General features: G+C 35.7%; 3 protein-coding genes across 4 annotated transcripts; all 3 read left to right on the forward strand.

Annotated features, from left to right (window-relative positions):
* The first annotated feature begins 7,420 nt into the window (after positions 1-7,420).
* Positions 7,421-8,901, forward strand: LOC18037118 (basic endochitinase). Its single transcript, XM_006425251.2, has 3 exons — positions 7,421-7,942; positions 8,097-8,250; positions 8,425-8,901. Exons 1-3 carry the CDS (start codon positions 7,480-7,482, stop codon positions 8,795-8,797), a joined length of 990 nt encoding a protein of 329 aa, XP_006425314.1. The 5' UTR covers positions 7,421-7,479; the 3' UTR covers positions 8,798-8,901.
* Positions 8,902-9,093: 192 nt separating this feature from the next.
* On the forward strand, positions 9,094-11,899 carry LOC18036234 (pentatricopeptide repeat-containing protein At2g17670). Of its 2 annotated transcripts, none has more exons than XM_006425252.2 (2): positions 9,094-10,587; positions 11,125-11,899. In XM_006425252.2, exon 1 carries the CDS (start codon positions 9,181-9,183, stop codon positions 10,576-10,578), a length of 1,398 nt encoding a protein of 465 aa, XP_006425315.1. In that variant the 5' UTR covers positions 9,094-9,180; the 3' UTR covers positions 10,579-10,587; positions 11,125-11,899. The 2 variants fall into 2 exon arrangements, with proteins under 2 accessions (XP_006425315.1, XP_024036680.1); XM_024180912.1 differs by having other exon boundaries at positions 11,597-11,899.
* A 1,297-nt stretch (positions 11,900-13,196) lies between these two features.
* LOC18036235 lies at positions 13,197-14,105 on the forward strand. Its single transcript, XM_024180383.1, has 2 exons — positions 13,197-13,756; positions 13,856-14,105. The coding sequence occupies exons 1-2, from the start codon at positions 13,197-13,199 to the stop codon at positions 14,103-14,105; spliced, it is 810 nt and encodes a 269-aa protein (XP_024036151.1).
* The last annotated feature ends 215 nt before the right edge of the window (positions 14,106-14,320 follow it).

Genomic DNA, 14,320 nt, shown 5'->3' on the forward strand with positions numbered 1-14,320 from the left:
CACAATGGAATGAATATTGAACTGAACATGTGTCGGCAAAATTCGTGTTATGATTTTGTTGTTTGGTTTTTTGCGGCGGAGTTATTGTGTGAACTCTTTCCATTTTGAAGTTAACGAAAATTAGATAAAAAGAAACATTCTCACTTTTAAAAAAGAAAAAAAAAGAGGAAAAACTTAAGAAAAAGAAAAGAGAACTTGTTATAAAACAAAGATAAGGAAGCAAGTCCTATCCAAAAAAAAAAGATAAGGAAGCAGGTAACACGTGCTTAACGGGCCATAAACTGATTCACCACTCACGTAACGCTTCCGCAATCTGCACACGCAATGCAAATTACATTGGTTGGTGCTTAAAAGCCTAACAAAAACGCACCGTCCCATCCGTGTTTGATACGAGTGCAGTGGCTTGAATGCATTAACAACTCCTCTAATCTTATCCATTTTCTGCTTTAATTAAACGACTTTCTATATTTAATTTGATCGTCCAAAAAATCTGAATCACTCCCAATCCTCATATTCGATCAGGTACATGCACATTACATATATGTACACCACCGACAGTTTATATATATATATATATATATATATATATATATATATATGATATATCGTTCAATTAACCAAATGATTCATCTGATAATCAAGATTCAAGGCCATTATTAATTACTTGTTAGCGATCAATTCATCCATCATCATGTCATCTCATGGTCACGGAAGCACACTTCCGAAATTCGGGGAGTGGGATGTGAATGATCCCGCAACTGCTGATGGATTTTCTTTTGTTTTTATCAAGGCCAGTGAAGAGAAAAGGGGTGGCTCGGCTGCTGCTGGGAACGTCACGTCGCGGAGCAAATATAAAACTGAAACTAATCACCACAAGCAGTATTCTGCAAAGAAAAAATGGTTTTGTTGTGTTTTTTCATGAGATCAAGACCGTTCCGATCTTCCTTTTCGTTGTATTATTATTAGGTTTAATTTGTTCGAAGCTTTTAGCTAGTGCCTAGTAGTATATGTTAGCAAATTGATGAGTGAAGTAGGGCCACAACTAAAATAAAATTAGAAGAACAAGCATAAAAGAAGACACCAAGAAATTACATGATTCGGCTTTTAGCCTACGTCCACGGGCTTGATTTAAAGTTTTCTTTTTCTTTCCTTGGGCGGCACCTCCTTGGACTTCAATTTGGGTGACTATTTTGAAAATGTTAATAGTTTGGCACCGCCCATCTACAAAGGTGGTGCCAAGCATGACTTTGACAGTATATATATTTGGTGCTTTATTATATTCTTCTGCTAAAAAAGAGATTGTGTTAATTTTTTTTTAAATAAAATAAAATACTGCTTCTTGCAGGAATGAAATGAATATGCTTAATTTATTGCACAAAATTAGGCATTTTTGCAATGGTTGCCAATGGCAAGCTCCTTATATTACACGGGAGGTTGTCATCATCACTAACTAATTGAAGGAACCCAGATTGCCAAACTCTGGTTGGCCAGGATTACCAGGTTCACAAGATTGATGGCAATATGCTTCTTAAAGGTTTTACTACATAGTACAACACTTTAATTACCCTCTGCCCTCCATTGAAAAATCTCATAGTTTTTTAAGTTTTTTTTTTCCCCTCCTTTTGAAGAATGGTATAGATATAGATCGCATTAAGCTTCCATTCATCATAGATCTGAGCTTGAAATTACGGAGAGACCAATTTTAATTTTAGATCTACAACAAATGGAAACTTAATCACTGGTATTATTCATACCACTATGTAAAGCCGAAGATAAAGATTATAACAGTACCAAATTCAGCACTGAAAGATGTCTGCCATTGGCTGCCGATGGTGGTGAGCGGTCGTCGGTGGTTTTTGTTTTGTAAAAAGTAATATTATTTTATTAACAAGTAATTTATTATTAATAACAATTAATATAAAATTTACCATATATTGTACGATCTATTAGTGACTCAACCTTAGGCAATTGTTTAGGGCTCCATCTAAATTTAAGGCTCTAGTTTAGGATAAATTGATTTTCTACATATTAATTCCATGTTTTAGAGATAAAATTTTCAAGTGGAATAAGTTTTATTTTCTTCTCTAATATATTATCAAGACCCATATGAATTCTTTCTAAATATATTTTAATGGCCGATTAAAATCCAAAAGAGTAGCATCTACCTATTTCAATATATCAAAATCTAAAAAATAGTTTAAAAAGCACAAAAATCATATTAATATTGGATCCTTGTCCAATCTGATCAACCATTCATTTTCTTTTTCAAAGTTCTTTAAGTTGTTATTATTCTTAAAATATATTATAATCTAAAATTTATTGGAAATTTAGATCCATACACTTGTAATATAGTTTAGAGATTAATTGAGCACTAACTCAAAAGTATATTCTCACAAATAATTGAGAAAAAAAATTACTCATAGTCTGTTGGAATTTTAGATCCGTACACTTGTGATATAATCAGAGATTAGTCGAGCATTAACTTAAAAGTATACTCTTACAAATAATTGAGGAAAAAAAATTTACTTGTAATCTACATTTTTCAAATCTATACTTATAAAATTGAACATGCTTTTTTTTTTTTTTAATCTGTTAACATAAACATTAGTTTCTTGTTTTATACCTAAAGTAAAGTAAATTTTAATTGCAACAGCTATTTAAAATTTTTGCATAAGGTCAATGTTATCTTCAGCGGCCCAAGTATGGTCCATACTACACCACACATAATACTATATTTAAATTTAATACGTTTCAATCTGATGCAAGAGCACAACAGAATTCATTACTTTGCTTTGTCCAAGATTTTGAAGAATAAACTAAATGTAGACCACTGCGAATTATCTTTTCAAGATTTATATGTGTACAACCCTCAAACAGCACTACGAAAATGGCGATGACGAAGACACAGTTTAAATAAGATAAAAAAGAAGAATCAAATAAAATGAAGGCAAGCGTGACACTGCCACAAATCACTATATAGGGATGACATTATTTAATTTAAATAAGCTACCGTTTGACGTTTCCCACCCAAGTAAGTAACAAATTAAAACGTTTGAAAAAGAAGGACATGTATGTAGATGATGCAATTTAACATGACTGAAACAAAATCTCTAATTATTTAATTATTGTCATGGGGCACAAAGTGAACTGAAACTTATCGGAACTTAAGCGTGTTTTAGTGGGATAAAGGCACAACTCAGTATTATTTTAAAATGATTCAATCAACTTATCATCTCAGAACAAGGAAGTAATAATAATAAGTATTAACCGCTGCATGCCATTGCCAAGAAAGAAGAATTAGATCAACAGAGTCTAGGAGGACATACGTATTACGTGTTACGCAATTTCTATGAAGGCCGTAAGTTAATGTCATTCGATCCCTCTTTGATTAAAAAGTTAAAAATTAAAAAAAAATGGTATAATTTGTTTTTTTTTTTAAAAAAAAAAAAAAACACTACTAATATTTTACACTTCCAGAGTAATATTTCTTTGCTGAAGAGGAATCTACTCTAATTTTAGAGAGTATACTGCTCTCTTATTAGAGGAAAATTATAGGGACTTGGAACTCACTCCCTCATTCTTTACCACGGGCCTACAGAATCCAATGTATAATCTTCCCTTCACGTACACACGTAGGCAACAGAGCGCAATGTATAATTTTCCCTTTACATACGCACGTAGGCATGGCATCCGTTAAAGATTAGTATGTTAGTCGCACAACACATATCTTGATCGCAGCCTAAAAGGATAAACATTGACTAACACATATCGTAATCGCAGGCTAAAGGACAAACATTGAGAGGAAGAAGAAGAAGAAGAATTTAATTGAATATCGTCGTTTTTCATATATGCGCATAAAGTCATAAAACTGCAGCTAGATTATTATATTGAGCATAAAGTCATAGAATGCAGGTATATTATTAGATTGAGGAGAAATTTTAGAGTACATCACGTTAGCCTTACAATTCTGATTTTGAGCAAGATTTAAAATGTCGTCCGTCGATCATTAAATCACTGACTTTCTTGGAAAATTTTGATTTTAAACAAGTGAAGTAGTCGTCCCAATTAACACGCAGGCCGCCACTTGGACCAGAATAGCCAATAAATAAAATTACAAAAAATGAAGTTGCACACGGTTTCCGTTTCTTAGTATGTAATAGCTTTGTTGTCATTTCTATTTTCTACGGGGAATAGCTTCAGCAGAACAGTGCGGAAGACAAGCTGGAGGAGCTGTGTGCTGCAGCGAGTACGGATGGTGCGGCAACACACCTCAACACCGCGGAGTTAATTGTCAGAGCCAATGTGGCTCATTGTAATCACCTCAGCTCTTTTTTATCAGCTGCTTAAATACAGAAACGACGTTAGATGCCAAAGTAATCGATTCTGTATTTATGATGCTTCCATTACTGCTGCCAAATCCTTTAAACCGGTTTGGCACAACTGATAACTATATTACGCGTAAGAAGAAACTTGCAACTTTTTTGGCTCAAACTTCTCATGGACCTACAGGTTACTTAGTATACATTCAATTTGTGCGTATAAATAGTACGCTGGGCTAGCGAAGTGTAATATTTTTTTATCATTAATTGATTCATTAGATTAAACATATATAAACAGGCATATAATTTATTTATTAATTAATTAAGTTGATAATATTTGAGCTCGATCGATCGAGCAGGAGGGCGGGCAGAAGCAGATGATGGTCTACACGCATGGGGATATTGCTTTGCTAATCAAAAAGAACCCAAATCAAATTATTGCGAATTAAACACCCTTTGTAACTGCACCCTAAATTGTCTTGCTTTAAAGGGAGGAGAGATTATAGAGTAATTCTAACGCATTAAACCCACTTAATGCATATAAGACACGTGCGCAGGTATTAAATATAACTATTAATTACATTATGATTGTTTAAAACAAATGTGCATACGTCATAAATACATTAAGTAAGTGTAATATTATAGAAGCACTCTAGCCTAGTTTTTACTAGGCTCCAATGTATCAAAAAAAAAAAATATTCTAGAATCTCTTTAAAAAGAGAAAACTCTCAACTCAACTCAAGTGCATTAAGTGTTTTGAGGAGTCCAATGGCAATCATCCCAATAAAAAATTATAATTAATAATTATTATATTCATTACTATGTAATATTGGAAATATCTTGTATTTGAAGATCATTTAATAAGACAGGATGAATCATTTAATAAGACAAGATCAAGATTTATTTGTATGCTAGAAATGATCCATGCTGATCAGTTTCTTTAATTTGTAGTCGCACTTTGAAGAAGGATAAATTGTAAAATACATTAGAGATTATATAATTATAATAATATTTTAAAATAAATACACATATAGCATAACATTATTAATTTGTTATATGGCTTATATGATACTTATGATGTATTCTATAATTCCTTAAAAAAAATGCAGTTTCCTTGTTTTTATGGGCTAGCGTAAGGTGGTCAATATGAAAATTTATTCTATGTTGAGTTGGCCGGATATATATCTTAATGCAACCACTCTTTGTGGCATAATAGTGGTTCTATTGTGGCATTCATTAGTATTTTTAATATTAAATTTGGTGGGTCTCACTGTATGACCCACCCATTGCTATCTAACCATAAGACTCGTTGCTCTATCCCATATTCACATGATAGAACTATATTACCCTCACCACCTCAGCAAGTCCTTCTTCTTATGGATTTACTTTGCAGATTGCTGTTGCTTTTTCGGAATTTTCGATTTGTCACCAAAGGCAAAGCTGTTCTTGACAATAGTATAAATGCACTCTCATAGCTGTTCTCGACTATTTCTTGTTTGCTGTTTCTGTTCTTCAAACTCTACTGGCCAGTTTGCTGGGTTTGTTTGTTGATGCTCGCTGGATTTTTATTCATTTGCGTGTTGAAGAATTTAATTTGTTTTAGAACTCCTCAGTTATAGCAAATACGCCGAATCATAAATAGCCTCTCATAGAAGAGGAAGAGAGAAATATTTTTATGTGAATCATAAATAGCCAATTTTCAAAAGGCCAAAAAAATCAAGGGGAAAGATACTTTTCGTTTTCGATCTTGGTTTTAATGGTAATGAAGCTTTGCTCTCGTTGTCCGTAGAGATAGAGTTGCCCTGTTGCATAGTTTTTGCACCAGGCAGGCTGTTACTACACACACACACACACACACACACACACACACACACACATATATGATGGAGGGCCAGTCTTGCATCTGCTGTTCAATCAAGAAAATTAGCTTAGATCACAAATTTAATTTAATATTTTTAATAAAAAATTTTGCAGCCTTGGCATGTTATTTTAGTTCAATCTTTCTCACTTTGGAATGAATATGCTTTGATTATTCGCTCATGATAGCTAAGATGTTTTACATTCTGTAACTCTTTGATTTTAGGTGTCATGTATGTAGCATGCTACCTAAATTTTTATTATATTATTATTTATTGATAAATTTTTATTAATCACATTATCGTTGCAAGGTTTTGTGTTTTAAAAATGATATATGGTGATTTCATAGTCAATGCAATAATATACAATATTTGCATGTATATAACTAAGAAGAAGAAGAAGAACAGGAGGGAAATCATTTATAGTTTCATGTTTTTTAATCATTCCCTTGTTTTGTTAAATTTCTTTAGTCTTCATTTAGGTGTGACTAATTCATGTTTCTAGATTCAAAATAATTAATAATTTTTTTGACTAATTCATGTTTCTAGATTCAAAATAATTAATAATTTTTTTAAAAAAAATGAGCGAGGTTTAAATTTAAAACTCTTCAAAATTATCCGGACAATTTTAATAATTTTAATACTGAATTGGAGTGCCTATCACAAATTTAAAACAATTATAAATCGATAAAAATTACTCTTCAAAATTTTCTAAAGCCAGCTGGTCCAATACTGACCCATCGTTGGTGTCAACAACAATTTATGTTTCGCAAATAAAGAGATTGATTATTGATAAATTGATAATCAACAGCGTACTGCATGTGATTCCCCGCAATCTTCTCGGCATATATATTAACAAAGATTTTGATATCTAATGTAATAATATAAAAAATTTCCGTGGAGGGTAATCATTAATTGTTTCTCCTTAGACTTTTCTTGATGCTCTCACCGATCTTATCAACATCCAAGAATAATTCAAAGTAGCTGATCATATTTCCTTTGGACAGAAGTCTAGCCGTGTAGCCGAAGGACAACGTTTATTATAGTCCTTTCCTCTCTGCAAAAATTTTGCAGTGTAGCCGACAGACAACGTGTATCGCCATCTAATGTTGAATAGTCAAATTAATAAAGAGTTAAGATAATGGGATTGAGAGCATGCACATGTTGGTACACGTTACGTCCAATATGTAGCTAGCGGCTATAAATTAAATTCTTCAAGCCAAATGTATACATATATATGGCTTGATAAATTGCCCCAAAAAAAAAAAAAAAACTGATCATAGTAATAAAAAGAAATTAAGTTAATGGAGTTGTATATGAGATTATTATGGGGTTCGGCTCTAGCTCTGGCATTGTGGATCAATCTGGCGTCGGCTGAACAGTGTGGCAGCCAGGCTGGAGGAGCTGTATGTCCAGGAGGACTGTGTTGCAGCAAATTTGGCTTCTGCGGCAACACTCCTGCTTATTGCACCAATGGCTGCCAAAGCCAGTGCAGTGGGTCACCCTCACCCACGCCGACTAATCCGACTCCCGTACCTGCTCCAAGCGGCGGCGGGAACAATATCGGTTCACTAATTAGCAGGGACCTATTTGAACAGCTGTTGAAGCATCGTAATGATGCTGCTTGCCAAGGAAAAGGTTTTTACACTTACGACGCTTTCATCGCTGCCGCCAATTCCTTTGGTGCCTTCGGAACAACCGGTAACACCGATACTCGCAAAAGAGAAATCGCGGCCTTTTTGGCTCAAACTTCACATGAAACTACAGGTTATTTTAATTGATTTTTTTTTTTGTTTAGCTGCATTAGGTGACCAATTTAAATTATACATACGTATATTTTATGGTGGCTAATAATTGATTAATTAATTAAATGAATTTTAACGAAGTCAATTAATGCAATGCAAATATATTTAATTTGAAGGTGGCTGGCCTACTGCGCCCGATGGTCCATATGCATGGGGATATTGCTTCAAGCAGGAGCAAGGAAACCCTGGAGATTATTGTCAACCAAGTCAACAATGGCCATGTGCACCTGGGAAAAAGTATTTTGGCCGAGGTCCCATCCAGATTTCATAGTAAGTTCGTAATTAGCTAGCTAGAGAACTAGTCGTACGTAGGGCTCACCATCATTAGTAATCAGTTTAGATTTAAATTAACTTAATTTGTATATATATGTAGAAGTAAAACAATAATATATTAATTAGCTCGAAGTAATGATTGACTTCGCCCACGCATGAATCATGATGCAGCAACTACAACTACGGTCCAGCAGGAAAAGCCATAAACGTTGACTTGCTTCGCAACCCAGATGCTGTGGCAAATGATCCTACTATTTCGTTCAAGACTGCTTTCTGGTTCTGGATGACCCGACAGTCACCAAAACCTTCATGCCACGATGTTATCACAGGCCAATGGAAGCCATCAGCCGCCGATACTCAAGCTGGTCGCCTTCCTGGTTATGGGGTTATCACCAACATCATCAATGGTGGTATTGAATGTGGTAAAGGTTCGAATCCGAAAGCGGAGGATCGCATCGGGTTCTACAAGAGATACTGTGACATTTTGAAAGTCAGCTACGGCAACAATTTGGACTGCAACAACCAAAGACCCTTTAATGCTTAGCCGTAACTTGTCCAAGTTAATCAATAATATTAATGATGTGATATGTTAATTCCATCTTCTAAATAATAAAATAAAAGCCAACAAATGGGGGTTAATTACTTGTTTGTCAAGCATCTCGTTTTATACTTGCATGAGGCAATAGAGGTGCCTTAATTGGGCCTTGTAAGTTAACCATGAAATTTCACAAAAGCCCGTTTAAACCAGCTCCAGCCCACTTTGTATACCAATCTTTCCCCCCCTCCCCCCCCCCCCTCCCCACTCTCAGCTTCAAATCAAATCAAAAAACCTTTAAAAAAAAAAAAATTTCAAATCAAACCCTGCGACTCAAATTTGCAGAGGAAACCAAAGAACAAACAATCGCTAAATTAATTTCGCACACCAAAATGGGCAAAATTCCTCCGGCTCTCCGCACAGCAATTTCGTCGAACACCCTTCGCAAAACACCGGCACGAACGCAAGCCCTAAAATCCCCTCATCAATTTCTCAACAAAAATGAAAACCGCTCTAAAAAATCAGCAGCAGCAAATAAATCTGAAAAAAAGACGCCTGCACCAGCTGCTATCTTCAAATCCCCAGAATTATCAGAAGCCATAAAAATCTTCAATTCCCTCGTAACAGCCACAATGCAGACCCCACGTGATCGTACCTTCCACAACTCCCTCCTCCAGTCCTACGCTTCCATCTCCACCGTTGATGACTCCATCTCCCTTCTCAACCACATGATCAAAGCTAACCCATCTTTCAACCCCGACCGCTCAACTTACCACATCTTACTCGCCCAGTCCTGCCAAGCACCTGATAATAGCTTCTCCTCTATCCGCAAAACGCTTAGTCTCATGACCACTAATGGGTACCCGCCCAATCAAGGAACCACTGACATCGCTGTCAGGTCCTTATGTTCTGTCAATCGCTTAGACGATGCTATTGAATTGGTAAAAGGCTTATCTTTAAACAGCTTCCCCCCTGATATTTTTACCTACAATTTTCTTGTCAAGTGTTTGTGTAAATGTCGCTCTCTGACTACTGTTTACAATTTTGTTGATCAAGTGCGTGCTTCATTTGGTATAAAGCCAAATCTTGTCACTTATACCATTTTGATCGATAATGTTTGCAATACTAAGAATTTACGTGAGGCTATGAGATTGGTTAGTGCCTTGAGTGATTCGGGGTTTAAGCCTGATTGTTTTGTGTACAATACTATTATGAAAGGGTATTGTAATTTGAGTAGAGGAGGTGAAGTTATTGGTGTTTATAATAAAATGAAAGAGGAAGGCGTTGAGCCTGATCTTGTTACATATAATACGATGATTTTTGGGTTGTCCAAATGTGGGAGAGTGGGTGAAGCAAAGAAGTTCTTGAAAATCATGGTGGAAGCAGGGTTTCTTCCTGATGCTGTTACGTATACTTCATTGATGAATGGAATGTGTAGGGAAGGGGATGCGCTGGGTGCATTGGCGTTGTTGGAGGAGATGGAGGGTAAAGGATGTAGTCCAAATTCATGCACGTATAATACATTGCTTTATGGACTGTGTAAGTCGAGGTTGATGGAGAAAGGGATTGAATTGTATCGGGCGATGAAGGAGGGTGGTGTGAAGCTCGAGACTGCTGCTTATGCCACGCTTGTGAGGGCACTTTGTAGGCATGGTAAGGTTGCTGAGGCTTATGAAGTTTTCGATTATGCAGTTGAGAGTAAGAGTTTGACTGATGTGGCTGCCTACACAACATTGGAGAGCACACTTAAGTGGCTGAAGAAAGCTAAAGAGCAAGGCCATGCTGTATGATTATGATTGGTATGTTTTCATTACTATCTCAATCTCTTTAGTTGCCAGTTATTTTGTATGTTTTTCTGTGTTTGGCTTATATTTTACTATTCTAATCACGTTTATAGCAGACTCAGTTCATGCACTGAATTGAAATTTCAAAAAATGTTTTGATTCACACACTTCTTATAATATGTTTCTTCATTTGTCATTCCTGTTGCATTCCTCATTAGCAGTTCTAGCATGTTTGCTGTGTAGAGTTTAAATAAAAACACAATTGAGCAATCGGACCATTATGCTAGTCTGTAATTGATTTGATGATTAGGCAATTATATGCAAATCAATTCGAGAAGAACTACGTAACTTAATTACGATATGATGATGCTATTTGAGATAACTAGTATAAAAGGAAAGGGGACATCACTACTGGTCCAACAGTACAGGGTCTTGGGACTTCTACATGGAACTTGAGGTGTCCTCTTTATTGTACGGCTAGCTTCTGCATGTTAATTTTAAGCTGTGATATCTGGTGTGAAATGACATGTTCATTGCATTCTCAAAGCCCAGCTCTTTTATGCTGAGGCTGTTGTAGGTTTTGGTTTGAGTTGTCACCTGTCCCTCCCTCAGCCAAACAATGCAGGAGATATCCATATGCAATTTTGTAGACCTGCAGTCTATCTAATACAGCAGACATCTGAGAGTGACAACTGTTTTGGAGAAATTAAGACAACTACAAGTTACAAAAGTGTAACTATGAGTTTCCAAACCTTAGAAGTAATATTCTAGGTGATCTACAATATACTTTGCAATGCTGCTGAGACTTGTCGAGTTCTACTTTACTGGTTTGAGGACAACTATTCTACTAATTTGAGAGCTACAATCGGCTGCACTAATACTTGGCACTGAAGATTTTTGGAAGCTTTGTTTTCAACTCTCACACTGGCCTGTTTTTCCCTTTGCGCTCCTGTTAAATTGGCCATAACTGTCTTTTCCTTTTTTCTTTTTTCTTTTTTTTTCCTCACTTCTCTATTATCTGCAGTTTACTGTTGGTCTGCCAATGGAACACACTTTGATTTTTGTCAAAGTTTATTTCATGTATCAAATGTTGCTGATGTATGGATGAGCTGATATAATGGCTTAGGGAATGTAAGGAGGGATGTCTGAAAGGCACGCATATTGTGACTTCTGCAACTTGATCTTGGATCAGAGACTTTTCTTTCTGGCTGGAATAATTGTTCACATTATGCCCATCTTTACTTTCATTTAATTGTTGAAAGATTCTGCTTTTGGATAATCAGCCTAGGGAGGTCGTTTCTGCATAAAAGTTGCATTTACAATTGTATAAATTGTGTATCACTAATTTTGATTCCAGAAGGAGCTGTATAAATTGCGTTTTGGTTGTCTTTTTACAAGTTCTTGGTCTGGGAGAATACCATTTATTGTTTTGTTTCAATTTTTTAGCATTGATACTGCAATCTCAAAAGGAAAATGATTCTCTCATTTGATTATTGTTGGAAGCACAAGCTGAAAGACAATTTAAGTGATTCTTGGCATTGCTTTTTGGTCAAGTGTATACCCTTTTGCAGTTTTGCTGAGCAACCCGAAGCCTGATATGTTATGTAGTTTTGAGTATGGACAATTCATTATCTAAACCCTTTTTTTTTTTTTAATTCTAATGAAAGGACGTTATTTAAACATTTTATCACACTGCAATTATCACTAACTGGTCACCGACCAAACAATAGCATTGCCCTGAATCATGATCAATTCCAATAAAAGAATTCAACATAAACTTATGGAAGATTGGCTGTTCTCTCTGTTAAAATGCAGTGAAACAACCACAAACGAGAAGAAGCATGTAGGCAGTCCTCTGTTTTAGCCAAATTTTGTGATAAACACGTTAGCAAGCTGCAGCGATTTCCCCGCCAAGAATCCACCGTTAGCTCAGATGAATAAATTTTTTGCTATATTGCACGTTGTACGGATAGCTACGGAATACGGTGGCCAATTGAAATGAAAGTTGAGGATTTGGGGTTTTATTTTTACTGTACCCACCCTAATTGCCCGTCGGTGTAGCCTTAGATTCTTGGATTTCAGGTTCAAATATTTGTAAAATCTTGCCTCGTTTTGTCGTTTTCTTTCGCGCGTATCTTATTAATATTTGTTTCCACTAGGTCAATGGCCTATAATAAACCTCTCTAGGCTCTTTGAAATTAGACAATCATATATTGGCCAGCCTTTCATGTTCGCAATCACACAAATTAAGAATTTGAAACCTGTATTCGAATCCTCGTTTAGCACAAGGTAATATCAATGATTGGGGAGACAAGGAAACAGGGAACAATTTCAAGATTATTTCCAGAAAAAGCTAACGGTGCCTAATGTGTAGCCTATTTCGTGACCATACGATTAAAGAAAGAATAAGGCCTGCATTTTTGTAGCTAAAAATATCACAAGATCTTTCACGGGTTGGGTGAGTCATATTACAATCACATGCTTCGTGCTGAGGCTTGAAGGAGCAAGTGGAGTCCTCGCTGGATGCTTGTAAATCAACTGAAAAGTGATTATCTTTCAAGTATCGCTTGAATTTTGAGTGATTTTTGACTGGTAATATTCCAGAGAAATTAAAGGAAATTAAGATGGCAAGCACATCAGCGGTGCAAATCATGCAAGTTCCTCAAAGGTCTATCAGCCTGCCTGCTAGTGCCAGGTTACATCCCAATGTTTTGAAGGTTGAAGGTGAATTGAATAAGTTTAAGACATGGGAATCATCATTTTCATCCTCATCGTCAATTCAAAACGGTTTGACCGGGCTAGCGGAGTTGTATAATTGCATTGAGGAACTTATTCAGTCTCCATGCACCCAAAAAGCTCTACGCAATCAGCAACATAAAAAGTTGGTCGAAGAGGCTCTTGATACATCAATTGGATTACTAGACGCATGCAGCAATGCAAGAGAGTTGATTTTGATGATGAAAGAGCAAGCGCAAGACGTTCAGTCAGCTCTAAGACGGAGAGTCGGAGATTCAAGCATGGATAGCAATGTTCATGCATACATTAGCTTTAGAAGGAAGTCAAAAAAGAACATTGCCAAGTGCCTTAGAGCATTGAAGAAAGCAGAAAGCAACGGTATTAAATCATCGTCTGATATGCTAGATGGAAATGATCAACATTTATCAATGGTGATCAACGTTCTAAGGTATTCTAGAGCTCTTACAATATCCATATTTCGATCTATCTTATTATTTCTTACTATGCCGGAATTGAAGACTAAGGCTGGTGGGTGGTCATTGATCAGAAAATTGATGCCAGTAGCGTCTAAGGGAGGCCAAGAAATTTTTAATGAAGTGGGGAATGTTGATGCGGCTCTATTTTTGTTACATGGGCAAATCCTGAAAAACAATGATGCCAAGTTTGATGTGCAAATAGCACACAGGAGATTAGAAACACTTGGTTCTTGCATCAAGGGTGTTGATTCAAGATTAGATTGTCTCTTTAGACGTTTAATTCAAAATAGAGTCTCCCTTCTCAATGTACTCACACCTTGAGATGTGAAATTTATATTTACATCAAACTAGCATGTATGACGTATCCACATTGAATTTACAGGATTAGTCCATGCATGTTCAAATTAAACCCAATTTTTTGTAACATAATAGGAGTGAATATTAAACTGTTATTTTGTTATATATATTAATTTACCATTTTCCTTTTATGCAGTATGAGTTTGCTCTTTTCAATTTTGTTTTTACTGAATATGGAC

The sequence above is a fragment of the Citrus clementina genome, unplaced genomic scaffold (assembly GCF_000493195.1).
Source record: "Citrus clementina cultivar Clemenules unplaced genomic scaffold, Citrus_clementina_v1.0 scaffold_7, whole genome shotgun sequence".
NCBI classification, from domain to species: domain Eukaryota; kingdom Viridiplantae; phylum Streptophyta; class Magnoliopsida; order Sapindales; family Rutaceae; genus Citrus; species Citrus x clementina.

What these genes read in the sequence shown, in the direction of transcription:
- LOC18037118 (XM_006425251.2), top strand. Translation starts at nt 7,480, where the DNA reads ATGGAGTTGTATATGAGATTATTATGGGGTTCGGCTCTAGCTCTGGCA. An exon ending in AACTTCACATGAAACTACAG is followed by an intron (nt 7,943 to 8,096) that starts GTTATTTTAATT and finishes TTTAATTTGAAG; the next exon opens with GTGGCTGGCCTACTGCGCCC. An exon ending in GGTCCCATCCAGATTTCATA is followed by an intron (nt 8,251 to 8,424) that starts GTAAGTTCGTAA and finishes ATCATGATGCAG; the next exon opens with CAACTACAACTACGGTCCAG.
- LOC18036234 (XM_006425252.2), top strand. Translation starts at nt 9,181, where the DNA reads ATGGGCAAAATTCCTCCGGCTCTCCGCACAGCAATTTCGTCGAACACC.
- LOC18036235 (XM_024180383.1), top strand. Translation starts at nt 13,197, where the DNA reads ATGGCAAGCACATCAGCGGTGCAAATCATGCAAGTTCCTCAAAGGTCT. An exon ending in ATGGTGATCAACGTTCTAAG is followed by an intron (nt 13,757 to 13,855) that starts GTATTCTAGAGC and finishes GTCATTGATCAG; the next exon opens with AAAATTGATGCCAGTAGCGT.